Source organism: Equus quagga, chromosome 4, assembly GCF_021613505.1.
Source record: "Equus quagga isolate Etosha38 chromosome 4, UCLA_HA_Equagga_1.0, whole genome shotgun sequence".
NCBI lineage: Eukaryota > Metazoa > Chordata > Mammalia > Perissodactyla > Equidae > Equus > Equus quagga.
The window spans coordinates 62,146,150-62,170,552 of NC_060270.1; the positions used below are offsets into that span (position 1 = coordinate 62,146,150).

Genomic DNA, 24,403 nt, shown 5'->3' on the forward strand with positions numbered 1-24,403 from the left:
CACAGTCACAGACCCTCTCTGGCACCACTGCTCCAAAGAGGAGGATGAAATCCACTAGGACTGGAAAGGGCAGCATTGGGAAAGGCCCTGCTCCTGGCCCCGCGGAGCTCACACTTGTGGTTGCACCTGGACCCCCCCCCCCTGCAGGATGGGGTGGGAGGCTGGAGCACAGCCCACAGGAGGGGCGAAGTGCACAGCGTACCCAGCAAGTACTCAACGGTTTCCCTCCCTCTCCTATTTCGTAGAGTAAGAACAAAAATTTAATCACTGCACTGCCAGTGGATCAACAGGCAGGTAGCATTTCTCTCATTAGCGCCTTAAGTTGTGGGAGATCTGACATTCTCCACTGACAAAAATGCACTCTAATTAGGAGCAGAGCCAGGCTTCACGGCCACTTACATTTGCAGGGTGATCACCACTGAGGGGGCACGTAGCTGTAGGTGGGTGTTCCGGGGGCCCGATATGTGGGCACTGTGACCGGGTGAGGGGCGACAGGAGTTGGGGAGTGGGCAGTCAGCAGGGTACCTGGAAGACAGAACAGCGTATCTCAGTGGCAGGCAGCACCGCCCACACACAAGGCTGGCCTGAGGTCCCCGCATGCATGGCTCCGTGCTGCCTCTGAGAAGAGGGCGCTGGCTCAGCCCTCTCTGCGAGGAAGGCGCCACACAGGAAGAGGGGATGGGCTTGACCTAGGGGCTGCCAGAACTCCAATTACATACAACACAAAGATGCACAAACACAGCGAGCTTGTACTGATAATATGTTTGTAGAAGCCTTTGTGCCTCCTCTTCATACAAGCCCACTCAAATATTTTTGCAGATCAGATGGTCAACAACAAAATTTAAAAATTATTATTCAGCCTTAAAAAGGAAGGAAATTTGTCACACGCTACAACATGGATGAACCTTTAGGACGTTATGCTAAGGGAAATAAGCCAGTGAGAAAAGGACAAAAACTGCATGATTCCACTTACACGAGGTCCCCGGAGTGGGCAAACCGACAGAGACAGAAAGGAGAAGGGTGGCTGCCAGGGGCTGGGGGAGGGGAAAGGAGAGCTGCTGTCTAATGGGGACAGAGTGTCAGTTTTGCAACATGAAAAAGTTCTGGATATTTTTTTCACAACAGTGTGAATACACTAAATGCTGTTGAACTGTACACTTAAAACTCGGGGATTCTGAGAGTCCATTTATAGACAAGCATCACCCCAAAGCTAACAGCCTCCTCTTGCATCTCTTCATTGCTTCCCTGCCCACACCCAGCCCAGGGCCTGTCATCTCCTCCCTCCATGTGTCGCAAACATGCAGGTTCCGTCTGTGCCACATCTCCTTGGCATTCACAGCTAAGTATGGGAAAACCAAATAAAATAAGACACTCTGAGCAGAAACTCACATGGTGTCCTGAAACACCTTCTCTCTGGCACGTTTCCTTACACTGAACTAAAGTCTAGACAAACAATGATGGGACAATATATTTTTTTAAAATTCCCTGCCATGGGCCACCAAGTGTATCGTGTATCTGGCCCCTCTGCCACAGCAACTCATATGTCCACAGGAAGGAATCTAATCCCTAGACATTAAAGCAAGCCCCTAGGGTTCCCCGGTCCCGGGGAGATGTGCCCATCCTCACCAGGGGTCTCCCCTCTCTGTGGTCTGTTTTCCTAACCTAGAGGAAGCCTTGGGAAGCAGAGCTGATAGGAGCCAAACGACTCTGACAAGCAGCTGTTCTCTATTAACACAAGACCAGCTTTCCCAGATTCATGAAAACACCCTCATTTAGACAATGTGGCTTGTAAAAGCAGCCCACACTAAAGAGAAATATCATGAGAGCAGGTCCCCAGAACATAAAGTATCCCCTTCTGCTCAAACTTCATGCGCTCACCGGCTGAGCTGGTCACTCCTTGTCCCTACTGGCTCAGCTCACCAACAAAGTGGCCCCATCAAACCCAGAGGGCAATATCCAGTCACACTCCCTGGGAGGGTACTAGTTCATGGTTTGTTACTCTGAATCCCACAACCCAGTCTGCTCTCAACTGAAAGAAGGGGAGGGAAAGAAAAAGACAATATGCTGATGCTTCCCAAAAGCATCAGGTCCTTCCCCATAGCTCTAGCCACAAAAAAGGCCAGGGGTCAGAGTACCAGTGAGCGCTCCCTCCCCCAGCTCTCATGCCACCGTGGGACAGGCACCCAAGGTCAGGGACTCACCTGCTGACATCGCCATAGTGGTCCCAGCCACCATGCCCATGGTGACCCCGTTGCCTCTAGGTGGAGGGATAGGTGCAGGGTACACCGTCGCCGGCATGCCATTGGGCTGCACCACCGTGGTGTGGTGGATGACGTGAGGAGGTGCTGCGTACAGAGGTTGTGTGTAGTATGTGCCTTGCTGTGGAGAAGAAGAGAAACATCTGCCACACAAGGTCCCACGCCCAGTGGGTCAGAGCCCAGGTGGAACCCACCCTTCCCACAAACACAGAGCCCAAGAGCAGCATTAAGAGAGCATGGTACAACCCAGGCCTACCTGTGCGTATGGGCTCTGCTGGGGGTAGGCACTTCGCACGGGGTACACGGCGGTCTGGTAGGGGTTGGGGGAGGAGGAGTACGGTGGCACTGCCCCACTGGTGGGGGAACAGGACACTTTGTAAGGTGTGCCAGGAGTGTAACCTGAAACAAAGAAGGAAGGCCAACAGCATTAATTCAATCCCACGTTTGGCCAGGCATGGGGGAGGGGCTGAGTCACAGTGAGGAGCAAAGTCAAGATCTGACACCTCTGTGGCCCTGTCTGTCTGTCCTCCACTAAGATTTGATTTCATTTCTTAGAGTTTATTTGCAAGTATCGGGGGGGGGGGGGGGCGTCTAGGGAGGAGGGGGAAAACCAAAGGAGACAGTCCTGTTCAGAGTGTACTCCCTGTCGGAACATGAGCTGGCGTGACCTTCCTGGGGCACAAGATGGCATTAACAGTGTGTATGTCTTCTAATCCCACAATTCCACTCCTAGAAATTTATTTTAAAGAAACAAGCATGGGATTTGAACAAAGACTCAACTGTAAGCATGCTTATCACAGTGTTGTTTATTACAGCAAAAACAAAAGGAGAAACTTCTCAAATACCAGGGATAGAGTAAAAAGACTTCTGAGGTAAGAGAGCAGGTTGAACACAAACATTTGCCTCTGTCTCTATTCAAAGTGACAATAAAGCAGATTAACAAATAAAAAGACATAAAGCCATACAGATCAAGAATGGAAGACAAGACACTTTGGAACCTAAAAAGCAGAAGTGGGAAATGATTCAGCAGACTCAAAAAAGGTGTACTCTCAGCCAGCAGTGACGAGGATCAAGACGCAGCCTGAGCCCAGAGAAGCCCGTTCCCAACACCTAGAAACTGTCCAGGTCCCCAGGACCGAGCACTCGTTCCCAGGAGCCGATGAAGGGCACTATCTAGAAGGGCGGCTGAGTCTCTCTGGTCAGCAGTGAGATGCCTGCCTCCCCTTGCTGACCCCCACCCCACAGAGAATATGGGTTTATTCTCTGGGGAAGGCAAGAGAGGCTACGAACTCAGAACTGCTATGTTCATAGCACCTTTACTCATAAGGATCAAATGTCCACCAGCAAACTGTGGTACATCCACAGAATGAAATACTACTCAGCAAGCAAAAGGATAGAACTGCTGATACACACAATATGAGATAAATCTCAAAAAAAGCTGTAACACGCCAAGGAAGCCAGACACAAGAATACACGCTGAGTCCACTGGTATGAAATTCTAGGAAAGACCAACCTAATCTACAGTGAAAACCAGTAATAGTCACGCAACATTTAACGATGGATATACAGATATACATTCTAAGAAATGTGTTGCTTGGCAATGTCATCACTGTGCGAACATCAGAGTTCACTGACACAAACCTAGATGGTAGAGCCCACTACACACCTAGGTTACATTATAGCTTATTGCTCCTAGGCCACAAACCTGTACAGCATGTTAATGTACTGAATACTGAAGGGAATTCTAACACAACAGTAAGTACTTGTGTATTTAAACACATCTAAACATAGAAAAAGTACAGTCAAAATATTGACTGAAAGATTACAAACAGTACACCTTTAATGGGGCACTTGCCGTGAATGCAGTTTGCAGGACTGGAGTAGCTCTGGGTGAGTCAGTGGGTGGTGAGTAAATGTGAAGGCCTAGGACATTACTGTCACTACTGTAGACTTTATAACACTGTTCACTTAGGCTACACTAAATTTACAAAAAAAGATTTTTCTTTCAAATTAACCCTAGCCTACTGTAACTTTTTTACTGGTTATAACCTTTTTGTTTTTAACTTTTTGACTCTTATAACAACACTTAGCTTAAAACACACACTGTACAGCTGCACAAAAACATTTTCTTTATGTATCCTTATTCTGTAAGCTTTCTTCTATTTTTAAAATTTTTTTGTTTTTTTTACTTTTTAAACTTTTTTTGTAAAAACTAAGACACACACACGTTAGCCTAGGCCTACACAGGGTCAGGATCATCAATATCACTGTCGTCCACCTCCAGCTGTTGTCCCACTGGAGGGTGTCCGGGAGCAACAACATGCCTCTCCTATGCTAACAGTGCCTCTTCTGGAACACCTCCTGAAGGACCTGCCTGAGGATCTTCCTGAGGAAGTGCGACTCTTTTCAGAAACACGTCCATGGTGGTTTGCTTGGTTTCTTTTTTTCATCACAGATTTGCTTTTAAGCAGATAATGCACCATGAACATTCCTTCCTCTCCATTAATGAAAACTTTTTGGTATTGAGGTCCATGTTTTCAAACTTCTTAAGGAGCTTGTTAAGGTCTGCAAATGCTTCTGATAAACCCTTCACTGCGAATTTTCTTGGCGGTTCCTCTTTCCCTTCTCCTGGAGTTTCCTCTTCTCTTGGCTCTTCCTCAGCTGTGTGTTCCTGTTCCAGTTCCAACAACTCCTCATTAGTCAATTCCTCAGGGACCACCTCTAGGAGCTCCTCAAAGTCAACGTCATCTACACCCAGGTTAAAGTTGTTTGCCGGTTCAACCACACAGCCTTGTTGCTGGTTGATTTCTGCAGCCTCCTCATCCTTGGCAAATCCTTTGAAGACATGGACGAACCTTTTGAGTGTGTTCTTCCAGATGCCATTCATACACTTCTTGGTGACATCATCTCAAGCCCAAGCAAGATTCTTTGTGCAGTCACAGATGCTGTAATCCTTCCAGAATTGCATCAGTGTCTTCCTCAGTTGCAGCAATGGCCTGGTCAAAGGTCCTCCTCAGGTAGCAGGCCTTAAAAAACTGCTGTTACTCTTTGATCCCTTGGTTGGATCCAAGAGGTGGCATTTGGAGGGAGATATCAGAGATGCCACTCTGATGCTGGGATGAAGATCACCAATAAAAGGAGGATGTCTGTGAGCTTTATCAACAATAAGCAAAATCTTGAAAGGTATGTTATTCTCCAAACTACCTCTTCATTTTGCTGGCACAGCAATTCAGGAGGGCGTCTTGGAAGAGCAGCTGGGTCATCCGTGACTTCTTACTGTTCCTGTAGTTCACTGGCAGTGTGTGCTCACTGATATGCTTGGAGGCGCTGGAGTTCTCACTGTGCCAGATCACAAAGGGTTCAATTTGCAGCCTGAGACACTGCCCCCAAGTAAGACTGTTATCCTGTCCTTAAAAGCCTTGAAACCTGGCACTGACTTGGCCTCCTTATGGATCAAAGTCCTTTTAGGCACATGTTGCCAGAAAAGGGAGGTTTTATCCACACTGAATGTTTGCTCTGGCAAGTAATTTTCCTCACAATCAGCTTATCTAGTTTCCAAAAACTCTTCAGCTGCCTTCACATCAGCACTGGCAGCACTGCCTTCACATCACCACTCACTCTCATGTTGTGTATGAATAATGATTCTTGAATCCTTTAAACCTCTCAGAGCTAGCAGTAAATTCAACATCATAGCCAGGTCCAGCTTTTTCTTTCAACATCACAAACCAACTTTTTGCTTTGGCCATGATTGTCATGGTGCTGAGAGGGATATGTTCTGTGTCTCGTCTTCAATCCAGGTCATTACAATTTTCCTCATGTCTGCTACATATAGGCCCTTCTCGAATTCTTGTTAATATCGTTGCCGTCAATGAAGCAGATCCTTTAACAGCTTCTGTCACTTTGTTCTTGTTCTTAAAGATCGTGGCTATGGTAGAATGGGACATGCCTGACTGATGAGTAATAACCATCACTGATTTCTCACCTTCGTAGCTCTTAATCACTTTCAATTTCATTTCCAGGTCAATCACTCGATGTGGCCTCTTACTGGCAATATTAGCAGTGGATTTTGTACACTTAGTGGCCATGATAAACAAAATACAAGATGAAATCAAGCACAGGAGAAAATGAAGCAATCAAGATGAGCGAAAACAAGATGTATGAGGCTGCTGCCGGTGCAACACAGCATACTGTTTTACAGTGAACATTTTTTTAAATAAGTAGAAAGAGTACACTTTAAAATAACAAGTATAGCACAGTAAATACATAAATCAGTAACATACTCATTTATCATCATTATCGAGTATTATGTACTGTCCATATAGCTTGTGTTATACTTTTATACAACTGGCAGTGCAGCATGTTTGTTTACACCAGCATCACCGTAAATGTGAGTAATGTACTACGTGCTACGACGTTACGACAGCTATGATGTCACCAGGCAACAGGAATTTCTGAGTTCCCCCTATAATCCTTATGGTACCACAATCATATATATGGCCTGGCATTGACAAAGACAACATTATGTGGCACATTAAGATAGTTGTACCCAGGGGCCTGAGGAACCGTTCAGAGGAATGAAGCCACTTGATTGTTGTAGTGTTACACATCTGTATACATCTAAACACACCAAACTGCACACTTAAAAGGATGACTTTCAGTATTTGTAAATTATACCTCAATAAAACTGCTAAGAAAGCCTGAGACACCATTTCTCATTCAGCAGAACAGCTGACATTGTGGAGTGCTCACATGCGGTCCATAGGAGTATCAAACAGTACAACTTCTCATAAAACTACAGATATACTTCCCATAGGGCCCAGCAATTCACCTCTAGACATTTTCTCTAGAAGAATGAAAACATATGACCACAATAAGACCTGTAAAAAGTGTTCACCAATCTTAATTATACTAGCCGAAAAATGGGAAATAATCCAAATGTTCATCAACAGGAGAATGGGTAAATTACAAAACATCCATATAAACACTATTCAGTATCAAAAGGAAAAAACATGGATGAATCTCAAATCATGCTAAACTTTTAAAAGAGCAGACACAGAGGAGCACACACTGCATGATCTCATTTTCGATACCTAACAAGTAAACCCAGCCGTGGGGATGGAAATTAGAAGTGGCCAGCGGATCTGGAGAGGGCAAAAGGAAAGCTTCCGGAATGATGAAAGTGCTTGGTGTTTTATTTCAGGTGGTGGTTACATGAGTATGTACAATTATCAACATTCATCCAACTGAACACAGTATGTGAATGTCTCTGCATAAATTATATCTCAAGTTCAAAAAATAAGCTAAGGGGCCGGCCCGGTGGCGCAGGGGTTAAGTTCAACATGCTCCATTTCAGTGGCCTGGGTCCACAGGTTCAGACCCTGAGCATGGACCTAGGCACCATTCATCAAGCCATGCTGTGGCAGCATCCCACACATAAAAGAGAGGAAGACTGGCACAGATGTTAGCTCAGGGACAACCTTCCTCAGGCAAAAAGAGGAAGACTGGCAATGGATGTTAACTCAGAGCTAATATTCCTCACCAAAAGAAAAATAATAATAAGGTGAGTATAAATTAAAGCTATAATTAAATTAAAATTCAAGTTTGAAAGCTTTAAATTATATTATTGGACTGTGTACATTTATTTTGCCTTTAATTTAAAGGAGAGAAGGAGAATGAATGACTCCAAGCTATGCATCAGTTTTAAATGATCCTTTTTTTTAAAACCACAAGAAAAAAAAAAACCTTTTCCTCCAAGGAGCCAAGTCAGTCCTGGAGGTCCTCAGTAGAACTGTCAAGTACTTTGTGTGGTGAGGGTCGTTAAACCTTAATGCTATGTTTTCTCATTTACTCCCCAAAGCGCTCTTCATGGCATTCATGATGAAGATGCTGATAAACATGCGACTGCCCAAAAAGCTGCACAATCCTAAGCAGCAGAGCAGGTACTCAAAACCCTATCCAGTTGCATCGAGTCCCGACTCCTTTGACCCAGTCAGGTAACTCCCAAGCTCAGCTAGTTTCTGTTTGAAGAGAGAAAAGATCATCCCAGTTTCCCCACATTATTTTGAAATTTATTAAGTGCTGTTACTATTAAGTAAAAACAATGCCAAAATTTGAATACACCAATTTTCGATACTAGTACGCAACTAAAAAAGCAGAATAAAGAGACTTTCAGTCAGGATTTGGAAAAGCAACTTTAACCTTAAAGACAAGAGCAGTTAAAAAGTCCCTCTCTCCAGCTGCTCATGTCCTAGTCTTTAAGAGGGATAAAAAAGGAATGTGCTGGTTTCATGGGTATATACATGTTAAAATTCATCAAACTGAAGCTTTAAATATTTACATTTTATTGTACACCAATTATACAATAAGATTGTAAAACATTTTAATTATAAAGAAAAAGGTAATGTGAAAACTATCGATTTCTAACCAAGCACTGACACTCCGAGGAGGAGGCTCAGTGACAGCTCCTGTTTCCCCATAAATGACTGGCTAACTCAGAGGAGGAAATGAGGTGCTGGTGCGTGGTGGGCACGCCTGTGACCAGTCACAGTGACGCAAGCATTGCACTAAAGCACAGTGGCTGTTCGTCACGTCACGCAACCATGCATAGGGCCAGGCCCCAACACAGAGCTGATCAGGGGAGGTCCAGCCCTCTTGACAAGGTGCTGACTTCAGGGGAAAAGCACAAGAAAACAGACCACCAACAGAACAGCACCGATACAGTCTTGGCTGGCAAAAGCTGGAGTCAGGCTGTCTCAAAAAGAAAAAAGAACTTTGTGGATGAGGTCTGGCTAGCTCCCTGCTCCCCAAGCCACCATCTCATCACTTCTCACGACCTTGCAGCAGCTGCGTCATCGGGCCAACACACAGGAGACCACTGCCAAACGTGGTTTCCATTCCTTGGCTTAACCCGTGTCTTTCTCATTATTTCTAGGCCTGAATGAAGAGATCCTCCCAGGAGCTACTAAACTCATCTGACCAAAATGCTATCAATTTTTTCTAAAACTGTCTGACAATCAGCATAATTCACAGAACTGCCCACTGTTATGTCATATTTTGAGAACAAATGCTAGACTTACAAGTGGAGAATCACATTCAGAATTTCCGGTGCTAGCCAGTTTTCATACGGCTAAAAGAAAACCAACCAGCAAGGCCCTTCTTTATCATACAATTAAAAAAATTCATGATATAGATGAGATAACTGGAAACACAAATACTGATTGTGATACTATTAATAGTATCAAGGAAATTATTGTTATTTTTTAGGTATGACGATACATATTTTTAAATTTATCTTTTAAAGGTAATACTGAAAAACTGACAAGTATAATCTGAGATTGGCTTCAAAATAATATAGGGGAAAGTGGTTGGAGTATAGACGAAAAAGATCAGCTATGAGCTAATAACTGCCAAGCTAGGTGATGGGCAAATGGACATCACACGCTGTGTACTTGTGTCTATACAGAAGGTCCCCAACTTACAATGTTTTTGATTTTACGATGGTGCAAAAGCCATATGCATTCAGTAGAAACCATACTTCAGATGCTGAATTTTTATCTTTTCCTGGGCTAGCGATACACTGTATGATACTTTCTCAGGGTGCTGGGCAGTGGCAACAACCTACAACTCCCAGTCAGCCATGTGATAATAGGGGTAAAGTACCAACACACTTATAACCATTGTGTACCCAGACACTCATTGTGTTTTTCACTTTCAGTACAGTATTCAATAAATTACACGAGATATCCAATACTTAATTATAAAATAGGCTTTGTGTTAGATGATTTTGTCCAATTGAAGGCTAATGTAAGTGTTCTGAGCACTTTTAAGGAAGGCTATGCTAAGCTATGATGTTCGGTAGGTGAGGTGTATTAAATGCTTTTTCAACTTATCATATTTTCAACTTAAGATAGGTTTATTGGGACATAACCCCATCACAGGTTGAGAAAGAACTGTATTTGAAATTTTTGTAATAAAAACTTTTTAAAGTCAAAATATTTTTTAAAAGGTTAGGCAGACTTATGGATTGAAAGAGACAAAAAAACATAACAAATTCAGCTTCATAAACAAATTCAACATATATATGTTGAATAGATCCTGGTTCCAAAAATGTTTTCAAATTTTTGAGACAAACGGGCAAACAAACATGAACTATTAAATAAAACTGGGGAATTTCTGTTTCTAAGTGTGATATGGAAGTGTCATGCTGAAGCGCACCCTCACTGTTATTGTAAGAAGGGCCACAATGAAGTCCATGGGCCAAGACCCACAAGGGTTACAACTCTGAATTAGTTCAGCAGAAAAACAAACAACAAAACACACACACACTCATCTTTATATAGTAGATAAAGCAAATATGGCAAAATGATAACTGAGGAATTCAGGTGGTATTATGAATATTCACCATATTGTTCTCTCAATTTTTCTGTGTATCTGAAAATTTTTTATAGTAAATAAAGTGGGAAAAATTATAATGCCTTCAGATGGTGACACACAATTGAGAGAAGATCTAAGCCAGCCAGCCAATCTTCCTCAAAACAACAGTCATGCAAAAGCTGAAGGGACAAGTAAGGAAGCTGACAGGCCCACTGACTGCCACTGGGAGACAAACATAAAAATCTTGCTGAGTCTTAAGGCCATGAGGGGAAGGCCCCATGGTGTAGTGGTTAAGTTCTCATGCTCCACTTTGGTGGGTTTGAATCCTAGGCGCGGATCTACGCACCACTTATCAAGCCATGCTGTGGCAGCAACCTACATAGAAAATAGAGGAAGACTGGCACGGATGTTAGCTCAGGGCTAATCTTCCTCAAGCAAAGGGAAAAAAAGGCCTTGAAGAGAAAGGCATGGCTCTTCAGCAGTCTGATCTGGAAGCTGATCTAGTGGCTAGGTGACCAGCTGGAAGACCAAATAAAGGTAAAACGTGCCAGTGTTTAATACACACAGCCAACGTTCTACAGAAAGTCAAGGTTAAGCTGATTCACAAAAGAATGAGAAGGAAAGGGAGAAGCTGCTTGAGGAAGGGAAAACACGTAAGCAATGAGGTTAAGACCTGGAAGAAAACCTGGAGGAAAAAGAACCTCTAAAAAACCCATCAATTCTCCTAATAAGAAAGTCCATGACCATTTTGTCAGTGTTCAAACTGCAGAACGAGGTCGGAGCTTGAACTGAAGAGAGATGGAAGCAGCCAACCTAAACAAGCTTCCAAGAATACAGCGTAAAACTATGAAGGAGCTCCAGGCATAACCCCTCCAAAAACAGAGGTTTCTCTAAATTCAGAAGCACTCTTGGCCACCACATCCACTGAAAAAAGTGAAGTCCTTTACCCACAATCAACAATCAGCCAAGCTAAGAGGTCCTTCTTCTCTTCTCACAGAGGCCGGAGGCCACGGCAGTGGACATCCCTCCAACTGGCCTAGGTCTCCTCGTCACCTGAGGTGTCTATTCTAACACCTGCCTCATAGGTGGGCTTTGTTGAAGATAAAGGGATGATACAGGGATCTATGAGGTGTGTGCATCTGTCAGAATGTAGTGAATGGTACTCAAAGTCTATGCACCTTACATATGGAAATTTCACCTAAAAACAAAACAAATAAAGAACTGTAAACAAACATTAATAATACGCATGCTGAAGTACATAGGGTGAAGTATACTTACATTCACAACTTACTTCGAAACACGTGAAAAAACACAATGGACTAAAGGATGGATAGAGGGATATACGTGTAACACAAACAAAATGGTAATTTTAAAAAATTTAATTCTAGCATCTTGGCAGTGCATACATAGATGTTTGTGAATTTTTTTCAGCTTCTCTGTATGTTTCAAAATTTTCACAATAAAATGTTGGAAAAAGTCACCCACTATTTCTACTAATTATAGCAATGGTTTTTAATATATATTATCTTACTACTTATTCTTATAACTGTGAGCTACGTCCTAATACTCAGCAGAAAATGTATTCTGGTTTGTTGTATAGGCAATATTACACTACTTTCTATCCAACATTCAAGACAAATCAGTTTCATGGAAAGCAAACATGTCTCCCACACAATTAAAAACTAAATGTGTGCTAGGCACTTTCCTTTGTTCATTTATATAGCACTAGATTCATTGTATTACACCACAGAACCTCAACAGGAACCTTACAAACTTAAATAAACACACACACATACACATCTAACGTTATCCAAAACAGACACTGCTTCTCTGAGAGAGTTTTTACACTTGCAAACCATCCACGGTACAAAACCAAGTACCTTCACTGCTAAGTCTTTCAAAAACAATAATAGCTTTCGCTATTCTCCTTCCCTACAAAGACCACCCATACCAATGCCACAAAGACAAGAGAACGGTTACAACTCTTCTTTTACTCTCGCCAAACACGTGAGCCACCACTGGCTGACTTCCTCTCGGGGAAGAACTCACCCATAGGGCCACTGTTCTTAGACTGCTAATTGTGAGGTGCCAGCTTTCCATATTTGAATGGATCACTTTTTCCAAAAGCACTGTATTACCACACAGATTGCATATAATAATTTTCCGAGTGTAATAAACATTTATTTAGAAAATTTGGAAAATTCAGAAACACAAAGTGTATGTAAGGAGGAAAGGCCTGCACCAAAACACAGCATGAGGAAATTGCAGAACAATGAAGACAAAAATATTACCAAGTACCAACGAAAAACCTAGGCTATAGTCAACCATTAGCAAGGAATCCAAATTCTCAGCAGCAACAACAGAAGCTGGAAAACAACTACGCAATTCCTCAAACCTCTGTGGGGAAATAACTGCTAGCCTAGAATTTCATATCCAGACAAACTACTGATGAAGTGTGAGGGTACAATAAAATGTTTCCAGACATGAAAAATCTCAAAATTGTGACTCTCTCATACTCTATTGGGAGATGACTGAAGCAGGAGAGGGGGCTTCAAAATGAGGTCACCAAGAAATAAAACACAAAACACCTCACATGGCCTGAAATGTTGAGAAGAGATGCCCACCACTGGGGGAAAGTCGGGGTTTTAAAGTTGGGGATACGGCTACAAAAATATCATCAAGGACAACAGGTCTAGGGAGGAAAAAGGAGTTTCAGAAGAAAATAGCCAAACATTCGCAGGAGCAAACGATACTGACACAGTCACAACAGGGATGGGAAGGAGAGTGAGGGAATCTTTCAATTATGTGCATGTAAACCTTTAATTTAGGCAAGAGAGAAATAGATCCCATGACCCCACAACCTGATAACCACCCAATGCTTTTCTCTCCTGCGTGGCTGCCATAAGTGAAATTTAATTTTTAAACAAACCTGGGGTCCTACTTCACAGACAAAACTCTGAATTTAAAAAGGAGAAAAGCTCTACTATAAAGCATTTTCACTTATTAAACATCCTTCATAAACAAGCAGTAAGACCAGTTAAGCATTGCGACACAAACCAACAGTTTCATGAAACCATTACTTTGTTATTAGATATTATCTGCACTTGTATATAAAATGTTTGCACAGCTAGGGGCCAGCCTGGTGGCGCAGCGGTTAAGTTTGCACATTCCACTTCGGCGGCCCGGGGTTCGCCAGTTCGGATCCTGGGTAGAGACATGGCACCGCTTGGCAAAAGCCATGCTGTGGTAGGCATCCCACATATAAAATAGAGAAAGATGGGCATGGATGTTAGCTCAAGGCCAGGCTTCCTCAGCAAAAAAAGAGGAGGATTGCCAGATGTTAGCTCAGGGCTAATCTTCCTCAAAAAAAGAAAATGTTTGCACAGCTGATACATTCCTAGAAATGGGTCAGAAGGTCTTATTTTTAAGCTTCTTTCTAATATATTGCCAAGCTGTCCTCCAAAAAACTTTCCCCAATTTCCCCTTCATCCAGCAGCCATGCATGAAAGCAATGATGGAAGCTATTTCCCCCTTAGCAACATTTTCATCTTTTTAAAATATGTGCTGATGCAGTATCTAAATTACCTCTTAAATAGAGCTTACTACAAAGAAACATTTCCTCAATGATTTTAGATGATCATCACAAATATCAGTTACAGAGACTCATGACTGTAAATGGGAGTAGAAGAGAAGCCTGACTGTGCAGCCTCAGGGCCATGGGAGCCTGAGCCTGTGCTCGCTGCTGGAGTCCTCAAAGAACATAGCTGACTCATTACACAAATGGCAAAAACGAAATGAAATAACTTTCCTGGGAGTGACACAGCCAGGATTTGAGCCACATCCAGCTAACTCCACAGCCCAAACTCTTTCCAATATATTGCTCTGATTCCAGAAAAGGATAGCTCCTCTGATTGCACGTGTACTCAGCTGACTATGCTTGTTCGTGAGGACGAAATGAATGACACCTCCATTTCCAGATTCTGAGTAATGGAATCTTCCAGCAAAAGACATGACATCGCATCACGAGGTTCGCTAAACTCTCTGTCACACTTAGAAGAGCTAAGAAATAAGCAGTGTTAGGATTGCAGGAGTGCTTTAAAAGGCAAACTCGACATACACACCACCAACACTACACACCAGCTTTGTCCACAAATCTGGTGGTAAGAGAACCAGAAGGCAGAATGAGAAAGCAGCAGAAATGGAGAAAAACTTTTCTTTTCGTTTAGTTTTTTTAATAGTGACAACTTGGGTTTGCTCATCATATACAAAGAAAGGCCCACTGAAAAGGGAAATTAAAAAATTCAAGATATGAGGGGCTGCCCCCGTGGCTGAGTGGTTAAGTTCGCGTGCTCTGCTTCAGCCGCCCAGGGTTTCGCCGGTTCGAATCCTGGACGCAGACATGGCACCGTTCATCAGGCCATGCTGGGGCAGCGTCCCACACGCCACAGCTGGAAGGACCCACAACTAAAAATACACAACCATGTACCAGGAGGCTTTGGAAGAAAAAGCAAAAATAAAATCTTAAAAAAAAAAAATTCAAGATATGAAAACAGTGAGAGGACCCCAGAAAAACACAGGATCACAGCTGTGGCCCAGACCCAGCTCAGGAGGCTGAAAGCACTTGTGGGACAACTGTAGGACTTTCAGAGTACCGTTTATTTTTTCATTCTCAAATTTCACACACATCTTCATTCCCAGCTTCTCCGAAAAATCAGAATCTCTGGCACTGCTGGGCCAGCAGTCTGGCAGCCGACAACTATCAGGCACCTATCAGTGAATGCCCCTCTAAACTACGGAGGCCGTCGTGGCAGCCACCATGCCCACCAACCCCATTGCTCCCACCTGCCTGCCCCAGCTTCTGGGCTAGAGGAACAGCCTGAGAGCAGTCTTGCAAAAGTGGCAAGAAAAGACCCATCTCCCTAAGAGAAAGGAGATTTATGAGAGAAGATGGATGACACTTGTTCCACAGCTTGGCCCAGAGGCACCCAAAGGAGGAAGCCGTCCGTCAGCAGCACCGGACGCCCCAACACTGAGCTTCCTCTCAGGGCAGACACGCACTCTGGGCAGGGGGGAGCTTTGCCAGCCTCAAACAAACATGAGGCTCTTTTTGTAAAAGAATAAGAGTTGGTACATTTTCACATTAACCTTTACTCACGAAGAAAATGAGTACAAGTGAGCTGCCCTGGAAAATTCTAGGACAGTGACATTTTATGGTGGTCCGCAGCATGATCACACATAGTGACAAAGAACTAAAACTTATGCAAAAAATAAACTTCAATCTACTTCTAGCACCATATAAAAATTAATCCAAAATCGGTCATAAACAAAAAATGGCACAAGCACTTTGGAAGACAGTATGGCAGCTTCTTACAAAGTTACACATCAGCCTGCCTTGAAAACCAGCTGCTCCACTCCTTTGTATTTACTCGAGAGAAATGAAAGTATTATGTCCACACAAAGACTTGTGCACAAATATTCACAGCAGTTTCACTTATAACAGCCCAACACTGCCAACAGGCCAAATGTTCACAGAATACTACCCAACAATAAGAAGGAACAAACTACTGAAACATACTATAACATGGATGTCAAAATAATTACGCTGAATGAAAAAAATGTTCATTCTATATGACTCATTTATATAAAACTTTAGGAAATACAAACGATTGGTGAGTGAGAAGAAACACACGAGTGATTTCCTGGAGCTTGGGCAAGAGGACAAAGGAGCAGGGGAAAACTCCTGCAGATGAGGGATTACGTTCACTCTCCATTCTCAGGGTGGTATGCATTATAGCAAAAGTTATCAAACTGCGCAGTTCAAATATGCGCAGTCTATGTCATTTATGCCAAGAGAGCTGTTTAAAAAACCTCTCCCCAGCTGCAGGGACAAAGCACTTTTGCCACCCAGCACATGTGGCCTGCATACCTGTTTGGAAGGTGGGGTTCGCTCCAGGGTACATGTTGGGGGAGTAGGCGGGAGCCGCTGCTGCGTAGCCCATGGGGAAACCAGCTGGAGGAAGAAACACAGAACAATCTCATGTCATCACCAGGAGTAATGTGATTTTACAGCCAGGGCTCCCACAGACTGTCATTCTTACCCTCTTCATCAGAAGCCCCAGACGGGCTTAATGAGCCCAGCAGCACTATGAGTGCTGAGCGGCCTCCTCTAGCTTTCTCTTCTCCTCAGGACTGTGATGGGTCACAGGCACAACCACGTCTTTTAAACCTATGAGTAAAGGCTTACAACTTTACACAACTGAAAAAATCTGGCAGAAACTCAGTTACAATGCCAAAAAAACCACCCCAAGCTGAAGTACGAAGACTACAATACTTCCGCCAATTTTATTCTAGATTCTAATCACATATAATTTATTACTTAGCAAGACTAACAAGAGTGCTAACAGCATCGCGTGCTGAAGGGGCTCTGACACAAGGAACTGGGAAAAAATCCAATCTCACAATCCACTTGCAAGCAACTTGATCACAAATAAGACTTTAAACTGTAATAAGACTAAACCGCAACCACTAACAATTCATATGAACACAACAGAAACATCAAATAAGGCATTAAGTCGCACAGTCAAAATCCCCGCCACCACGCATCTATCAGCAGAGGGCCACAGTCATCTGCTCCAGGGCTCCTCACAGCCTAGGGACGCCAGGCCTTCCGCCCGACCCCTCTAGTTCACAGCTCAGAACACGTCATTCCTGTGACAGCTGGGACATTAAAAGCCTCAGGGCTCAGAGCCAGTGAAGAGGACCCAGGTTCACTAGTCTTTACTACCATCATAAACCAGTTGTGAGAGGCTGTAACTTTTCTATTCCTCTCTTCTCCTACCCATAAAATAAAGTGAAACAGAACACCAGTCTTTGAAAGACAGTGTGCTGAGGAGACTTGGAGAAAAGTGACTCTTCAGGAGTACTGAAGTCACCACGGTGGTAACAGTAACCTCCGTGAGGAAAGAGAAGGGCAGAAGGCTAAGGAGAGTTCTGAGGAGGATTCACAGGTAAAATCTGGGTGGGTCTGGATTTTACTTTTAAAGGCTTTGAATAAAGTGCCTTATAGGAACCCCTGCCAGCTCCGCCACAGCTTGCAGACCCCAGCTCTGCTGCAGCTCCTTCTCAAGCTGTCCTGTGGGCCTCCTCGTGGGACAGGAACAGAAGCCTGCAGTCCCACTGGTCCCCAGGAATCTCTACTTGCAAGTGCTCTGATCTCATCTCATGTATAAATCCTCTGCATCAGAGCTGTTTTCCTCTTTCTCAAAACTGATCCTCCTTTATCTTAGCAGAAGCTATTTTGGGTTTCTTTCTTGGATTATGACTTTCCCAATTGCCCTAATTAGTCAGAGAACAGTGTGTGGGGGTCAAGTGTTTATCAGGTTCACTTATTTTAGACATCAAGGACAGACTCAACTTGAAATACACCTAAAATGGCCATTTTAAAGACCAGAACCAGAGCTGGCCTGGTGGTGCAGCGGTTAAGTTTGCACATTCCGCTTCAGCAGCCCAGGGGTCGCTGGTTCAGACCCTGGGTGCAGACATGGCACCGCTTGGCACACCGTGCTGTGGTAGGCATCCCACATATAAAGTAGAGGAAGATGGGCACGGATGTTAGCTCAGGGCCAGTCTTCCTCAGCAAAAAGAGGATTAGTGGCAGGTGTTAGCTCAAGGTTAATCTTCCTCAAAAACAAACAAATAAATAAATAAAAATAAAGACCAGAACAGTTGTTTTCAATCTACGGACCATGAGTCATTCCTTGGAAGCCTCAACTGTGAGCAGAGGAAGGCCAAGCAGGCTCTGGAGCCTGCCCTCAATTCACCCTCAGTAGTTGCCATGATTTATCTTAGAAACCAGGGAACTATTTAGAATTTTTTTTAAAAAAGATTTTATTTTATCCTTTTTCTCCCCAAAGACCCCCAGTACATAGTTGTATATTCTTCGTTGTGAGTCCTTCTAGTTGTGGTATGTGGGACGCTGCCTCAGCGTGGTTTGATGAGCAGTGCCATGTCCACGCCCAGGATTCGAACCAACAAAACTCTGGGCCCCCTGCAGTGGAGTGCGCGAACTTAACCACTCAGCCACGGGGCCAGCCCCTAGAATTTTTTTTTTTAAGATTTGACTGTTAAAAAAAAAGTGTGAAACACCACTAACCTGTATCATATCCTGTAAGCCTCTGCAACAATCTCCTCACAATCCAAATTTCCTCATCTCTCCCCACAAACTCTACCAATAAACTCACGGGGCAAGCTGCCTCTGCACTTGTCCTGTGTCCAAGGGTTCCTAGAACACTACTATTATGTTTGCTTGGCTCTTCCTATCCTACCTTCTAATAATGAGTTAACATGTTCTAGAAGGAAACAGAAAGCATACATATTTGGGTGGTGAACAGATGTAATCTACAGAGAATTCGAAATATACTACGATGTACACCTGAAAGTCATCTAATGTTACAATCCAATGTTACTGCAATAAATAAACTAAAAAGAAAGCATATATAACAAGCATTTCAAATAGCATAGTTAACCACCAGGAACAGGACGTCCTCTGCTCCTTCTCTGCCCTCATTCCCTCAGCCAAATCCCACTGGCACTGCCACCACCCTGACCTACAGCCTCAGTAAGGGAGACCTCATTAACTTTAGTCCAACGGTCTCCAACTTGGCTCCACAAACCCCCTATAAGGAAACCCATGAAAGGACGCCCTTCCAGGACCCCAACAAACTCTCTGCTTTAACTGGTCTTGGTTGTAGCACCAACATCTTTTCTTTCTTAATCTCTCCAGAAAATTCTAATCGGAGAGTTCCAATCAACATGCTTGAGAACCACTGCTCTTTCCGAGTCCTGTCAGTCTTGCTGGCCACAACATGTCCTCCTAAAAATGCCCATCTCAGCGAGTACTCTGACTGTCTCTGTCAACATCTACTCGAGCTCCTTCTGGCACTGAGAGGCTAGAAAGCTGGAAATTACACTGCCCAGACACTCTTCTTGCAAGAGATTAGAAGTGACCCCAAATCCTAATCACTTTTATCAGACTGATCACCTCATGAAAACAAGAACTTTAGAATAGCGAAAAATACCATGAGCTAAGTAAAAAAGACAAATAAAATACTTGCAAATTATTTAGACAAAAGGCTAATACACTTAATGTAACTCTTAAACCAAAAAACAGTAACATAATAGAAAAAAATTCAATAAAGACATGAACAGATAGAACTGCCAACTGCAACTACACTGAGACCATCTCTAACATCAGACCACCAAAACCCAAAAGGCTACGACACACTCTGTTGGCCAGGTTGTGGGGAAACAAGTCTCACACACTTCCAGTAGGAGCACAAAACACTAAAAATTCTCTGGAAGGGAAATTGGCAGTATCTTAAAAATTACATTCTCATTTACTCCCACCCAGCAATCCCACCTCAAGGAATCCACCCTAGAGACAATTTCCACAAACACAATCAACACAAGCTGCAGTATTATTGGAACAGCAAAATACTATATATCCATCCAAAGAACCAAGTGAATAAATTTGGAAACCCCACAAGACGGAGAGTTACGCAGCAGTATCACGTAAAATATAAAAAAGAACAAGGCAAATCTTTGTGAACTGAAATGGAATGATTCCTAGAATACATTAAGTTGACAAAGCAAAGTGACCATCACCAGCTGCACCTCTCTTCCAGAAAAGAACTGCTGGCCAGCGATGAGGAGTATGTGAGCAGACAGCCTCCAGCAGCATGGCCTTCCAGGGCCACTTCTGCCTAATGAGGAGCTCCTCTAACTGCCAAGCCCTGCCCCAGAGCTCCCCAAGGAGCTGGGTGAGGCTTCAGCAAACGTCTGTCACAGGCCTGAGGCTCTCCCTACCCAATTCTGTCTGCTTCCTCCCCACTAGGCCTTTCATAAGTGTTACCCTCCCCAAAAATGTCTGCATTCCTAATTCCATCTCAGTGTCCACTACCTTTTGTGTAACAAAGGAGAAACTAAAATACACGGACATAGTTGGCCTGCGGGCATGAGATGAACTAAATGCCTGTGTTGCCTCCAAAATTTATGTTGAAACCCTAATCCCCAACGTGATGGTAACTGGAGATACTCAATTGTGGTAATCATTTCACAATGTATACATATGTTAAGTCATTACATACACCTTAAAAATAAACATGCTGTAAACATAAATAAACAGAATTTTTATTTGTCAATCATACCTTAATAAAGCTGGGGGAAAAAGATCAAGTAGCATGCCATCTGCCTAAGAAAGGCAGACATCCACTGGGCCACCTACAATTTTTAATACACTGTATTACACTCAATGAAAAAAACACTAAGCATGCCAAGAGACAGGACTATACAGCTGAAAAACAAAAGAAAAAGACAAACTGACAATAGAAACAGACCCACAAGTGATTCAGAAACTGCAGTTGCAGTTGTCTTTAAAATAACTGCAAGTAGTATGCTGGAGAAAACAGAAGATGGAGTAGATGAAAAGACAACTCAATACATGGATTTTATAGCAAATTAAGAGTAGAATTGCAGGATTAGTGAAATGGAAGCAGATAGGTACAATATATCCATGTTAAAGCTCACAGAGAAAAAAATGAAAAATACAAAAAAGGACACAAGAGACATGAAACAGTGAAATGGTCTAATAATATACTTCTAAGAGGTCCTAGAAGAGAAGAGAGAAAGGAGTAGAAAAAAATATTTGAAGAGCTACTGCTATTGCTGGAAGAAACCAACCCACAGAATCAAGAAGTTCTGTGAGCACTAAGCAAGATAAATACAAAGAAAATTAAGTCAGGTCATATCATAGCAAAAACAAAGATATAGTAAAAGAAATGGGGGCAGGCGGTGGAGAGGGAACATACTAACTTCAAAGAAACAAAACTAATTCTGACAGAAACCAGAAGACAATAAAATTATACCTTTAATGTGCTGAGAGAAAGTAACTGCCAACCTAAAATTGTGTCCTCAGTGGGGTAGGCAAAAAAACGGCCCCCAAAGATACCACATCAAACCCCTGGGACCTATAAATCTAATCTTATCTAGAAAAAGGATCTTCCCAGATACAAATTCAGGATCTTAAGATAAGATCATCATGGATTACCCGGGTGGGCCCTGAATCCAATGACAAATGTCCAATAAGAAATGCACAGAAGAGGTGGTGATGATGTGACCACAGAAACAGAAGGTGGAGTGACGCGGCCCCACAGCCACCTGTGGAGAAATGCTGCCAGAAGCCACAGAGGCAACACGGCTTCTCCCCTTGAGCCTCCACGGGGAAGGTCCTGCCGACACCTTGATTTTGGACGTCTGGCTTCCACAAATGTGAGAGAATAAACTGTGGTTTTTAAGCCACCAACTTTTGTGGTAATCTGTTACAGCAGCCACAGAAAACTAACATACTCAGCAAAAATACACTCCAAAAATGAAAGCAAAATAAAGACATTTTCACAAACCCAAACAAAATTCACTGCTAGCAGATCTGCAGTTAAAAAAAAAGAAAACACTAAAGGGAGTTGTCCGGGTAAAAGGAAGATGATCCCCGACAGAAACATGCAAATAGAAAGCAATAAAGAACACTGAAAATAATCAATGTGTGAGGTAACGCAAACGCTGCTGAACGCACAAAATAAAAACAGCAATGTCTTAAGGCATGGCAACAACATTCGAAAGGAGGAAGAGGATAAAAATGTTGTAATCTAGGGCCAGCCCGGTGGTGCAGCGGCTAAGTGCCCACGTTGCACTTTGGCGGCCTGGGGTTCGCTGGTTTGGATCCTGGGTGCAGACACGGCACCGCTTGACAAGCCATGCTGTGGTAGGCATCCCACGTACAAAGTAGAGGAAGATGGGCACGGATGTTAGCTCAGGGCCAGTCTTCCTCAGCAAAAAGAGGAGGATTGGCAGATGTTAGCTCAGGGCTAATCTTCCTCAACAACAAAAAAAATGCTGTAATCTTTAGAGTCATCACCAAATAGTAAAAGAATTCTTAAAAAGTTAACAGAAGGAAAAAGTGAATAAAAAGTATTTAATTAATCCAAAAGACAAGAAAAAGAAAGTGAACAAAAAACAGGTGCTATCAATTAGAAAGTAATACTAAGACAGTACATATAAACCCAAGTATATCAGTACTTACACTGCTACCATTAACAGATGAAGTTGGTGGGAAGTTTTCTTTCTTTTCCTTTAAATGTCGATTTAAAAAGTTACAGACCATATGTTAAGCGAAATAAGCCAGAAGGAGAAACACGAACTCTATATGACTCCACTCATAGGTGGAAGTTAGTATACTGACAAGGAGATCTGATTGGTGGTTACCAGGGAAAAGGGGGGGTGGGGGGAGGGCACAAAGGGGGAAGTGGTGTACCCAGAACATGACTAACAAAAATGTACAACTGAAATCTCACAAGGTTGTAATCTATCATAACATTGATTAAAAAAAAAAAAAAAGTTACAGACCAGCCCTCTCCATTTGCTGGTATAAAAGGACTTTCCTCTCTTGCACGCCTTGCCAGTTTTGGTATTGAAGTTATGCTAGCCTCAAAATTCTGTACACACATTAATTCCCTGCAGTAAGCCCCCTTTCCTCCCACCCCAATTCAAAACACCTAGAATGCTTACTAGTTCCTGCACTGAACCCTTGCTGATACAGAGGTGGGTTTTTACTTTGAGGAAGATTAACCCTGAGCTAACATCCACCACCAATCCTCCTCTTTCTGCTTGAGGAAGATTGTCACTGAGCTAACATCTGTGCCCGTCTTCCTCTATTTTATAGCCAAAGAGAATCTCGAGTGGATCGGGAGACAGGGAAATAGGCAGAACCCGATGGTGTCAGCATGGCCTGATGCCCCTGTGATAGAGCATGGACTGTTGTGTGCCGACTCTGTGCAAGGCTGTGAGGATACCGTCTTGCCACAGCATGGCTTGATAAGCAGTGCCGAGGTCTACGCCCAGGATCTGAACCAGCGAACCCAGGCTGCTGACACAGAGCACATGAACTTAACTGCTACATCACCAGGCTGGCCCTGATACAGAGTTTTATGAAAGGCAAAGAGACTAAAAATACCAAAACCAAGAAAAAAAACAAGACATGTATAAAGAAATAGATGAGAGGCCAGGCCAGTGGCACAGCGGTTAAGTTCGCACGTTCCATTTCTCGGCAGCCCAGGGTTTGCTGGTTCGGATCCCGGGTGCAGACATGGCACCCCCTGGCAAAAGCCATGCTGTAGTAGGCGACCCATATATAAAAGTAAAGGAAGATGGGTATGGATGTTAGCTCAGGGCCAGTCTTCCTCGGCAAAAAGAGGCCAATTGGCAGCAGTTAGCTCAGGGCTAATCTTCCTGGGGAAAAAAAGGAAAGAAATAGATGAAATAAGGAGAAATTACACAAAACTATGCAAAATTTAAAATCACTTTAGGGCCTGGCCCCGTGGCCTGGTGGTTAAGTTGGGTGCACACTTTGCTTTGGCAGCCCAGGTTTGCAGATTCAGACCCCAAGTGTGGACCTACATTACTCGTCAGTCATGCTGTGGCAGCAACCAATGTATAAAGTAGAGGAAGACTGGCATAGATGTTAGCTCAGAGCTAATCTTCCTCAAACAAAAGTAGACGAAGACTGGCAAGAGATGTTAGCTCAGGGCTAATCTTTCTCAGCAAAAAAAAAAAAACTCGCTTTAAAGTAACAGAGGTGCCGGCCCGGTGGCACAGAAGTTAAGTTCGCACATTCCACTTCTCAGCGGCCCAGGGTTCGCCAGTTCAGATCCCGGGTGCAGACA

General features: G+C 43.3%; 1 protein-coding gene across 7 annotated transcripts in view; it reads right to left on the reverse strand.

Moving 5' to 3' along the window:
* FAM168B (family with sequence similarity 168 member B) overlaps nucleotides 1–24,403 on the reverse strand; it is a 43,787-nt gene that overhangs the window by 4,492 nt on the left and 14,892 nt on the right. For 3 of the 7 annotated variants that reach the window (XM_046658669.1, XM_046658670.1, XM_046658664.1), the window contains exons 4-7: nucleotides 16,558–16,641; nucleotides 2,515–2,657; nucleotides 2,202–2,379; nucleotides 400–525 (exon numbers count right to left, since the gene is read on the reverse strand). In XM_046658669.1, coding sequence (XP_046514625.1) covers nucleotides 413–525; nucleotides 2,202–2,379; nucleotides 2,515–2,657; nucleotides 16,558–16,641 — 518 coding nt within the window. In that variant the 3' untranslated portion in view covers nucleotides 400–412. Of the gene's footprint in view, nucleotides 1–399; nucleotides 526–2,201; nucleotides 2,380–2,514; nucleotides 2,658–16,557; nucleotides 16,642–16,729; nucleotides 16,858–20,836; nucleotides 20,910–24,403 lie in introns of all 7 variants that reach the window. The other 4 variants (XM_046658665.1, XM_046658666.1, XM_046658667.1 and 1 more) reach the window with 4 other exon arrangements.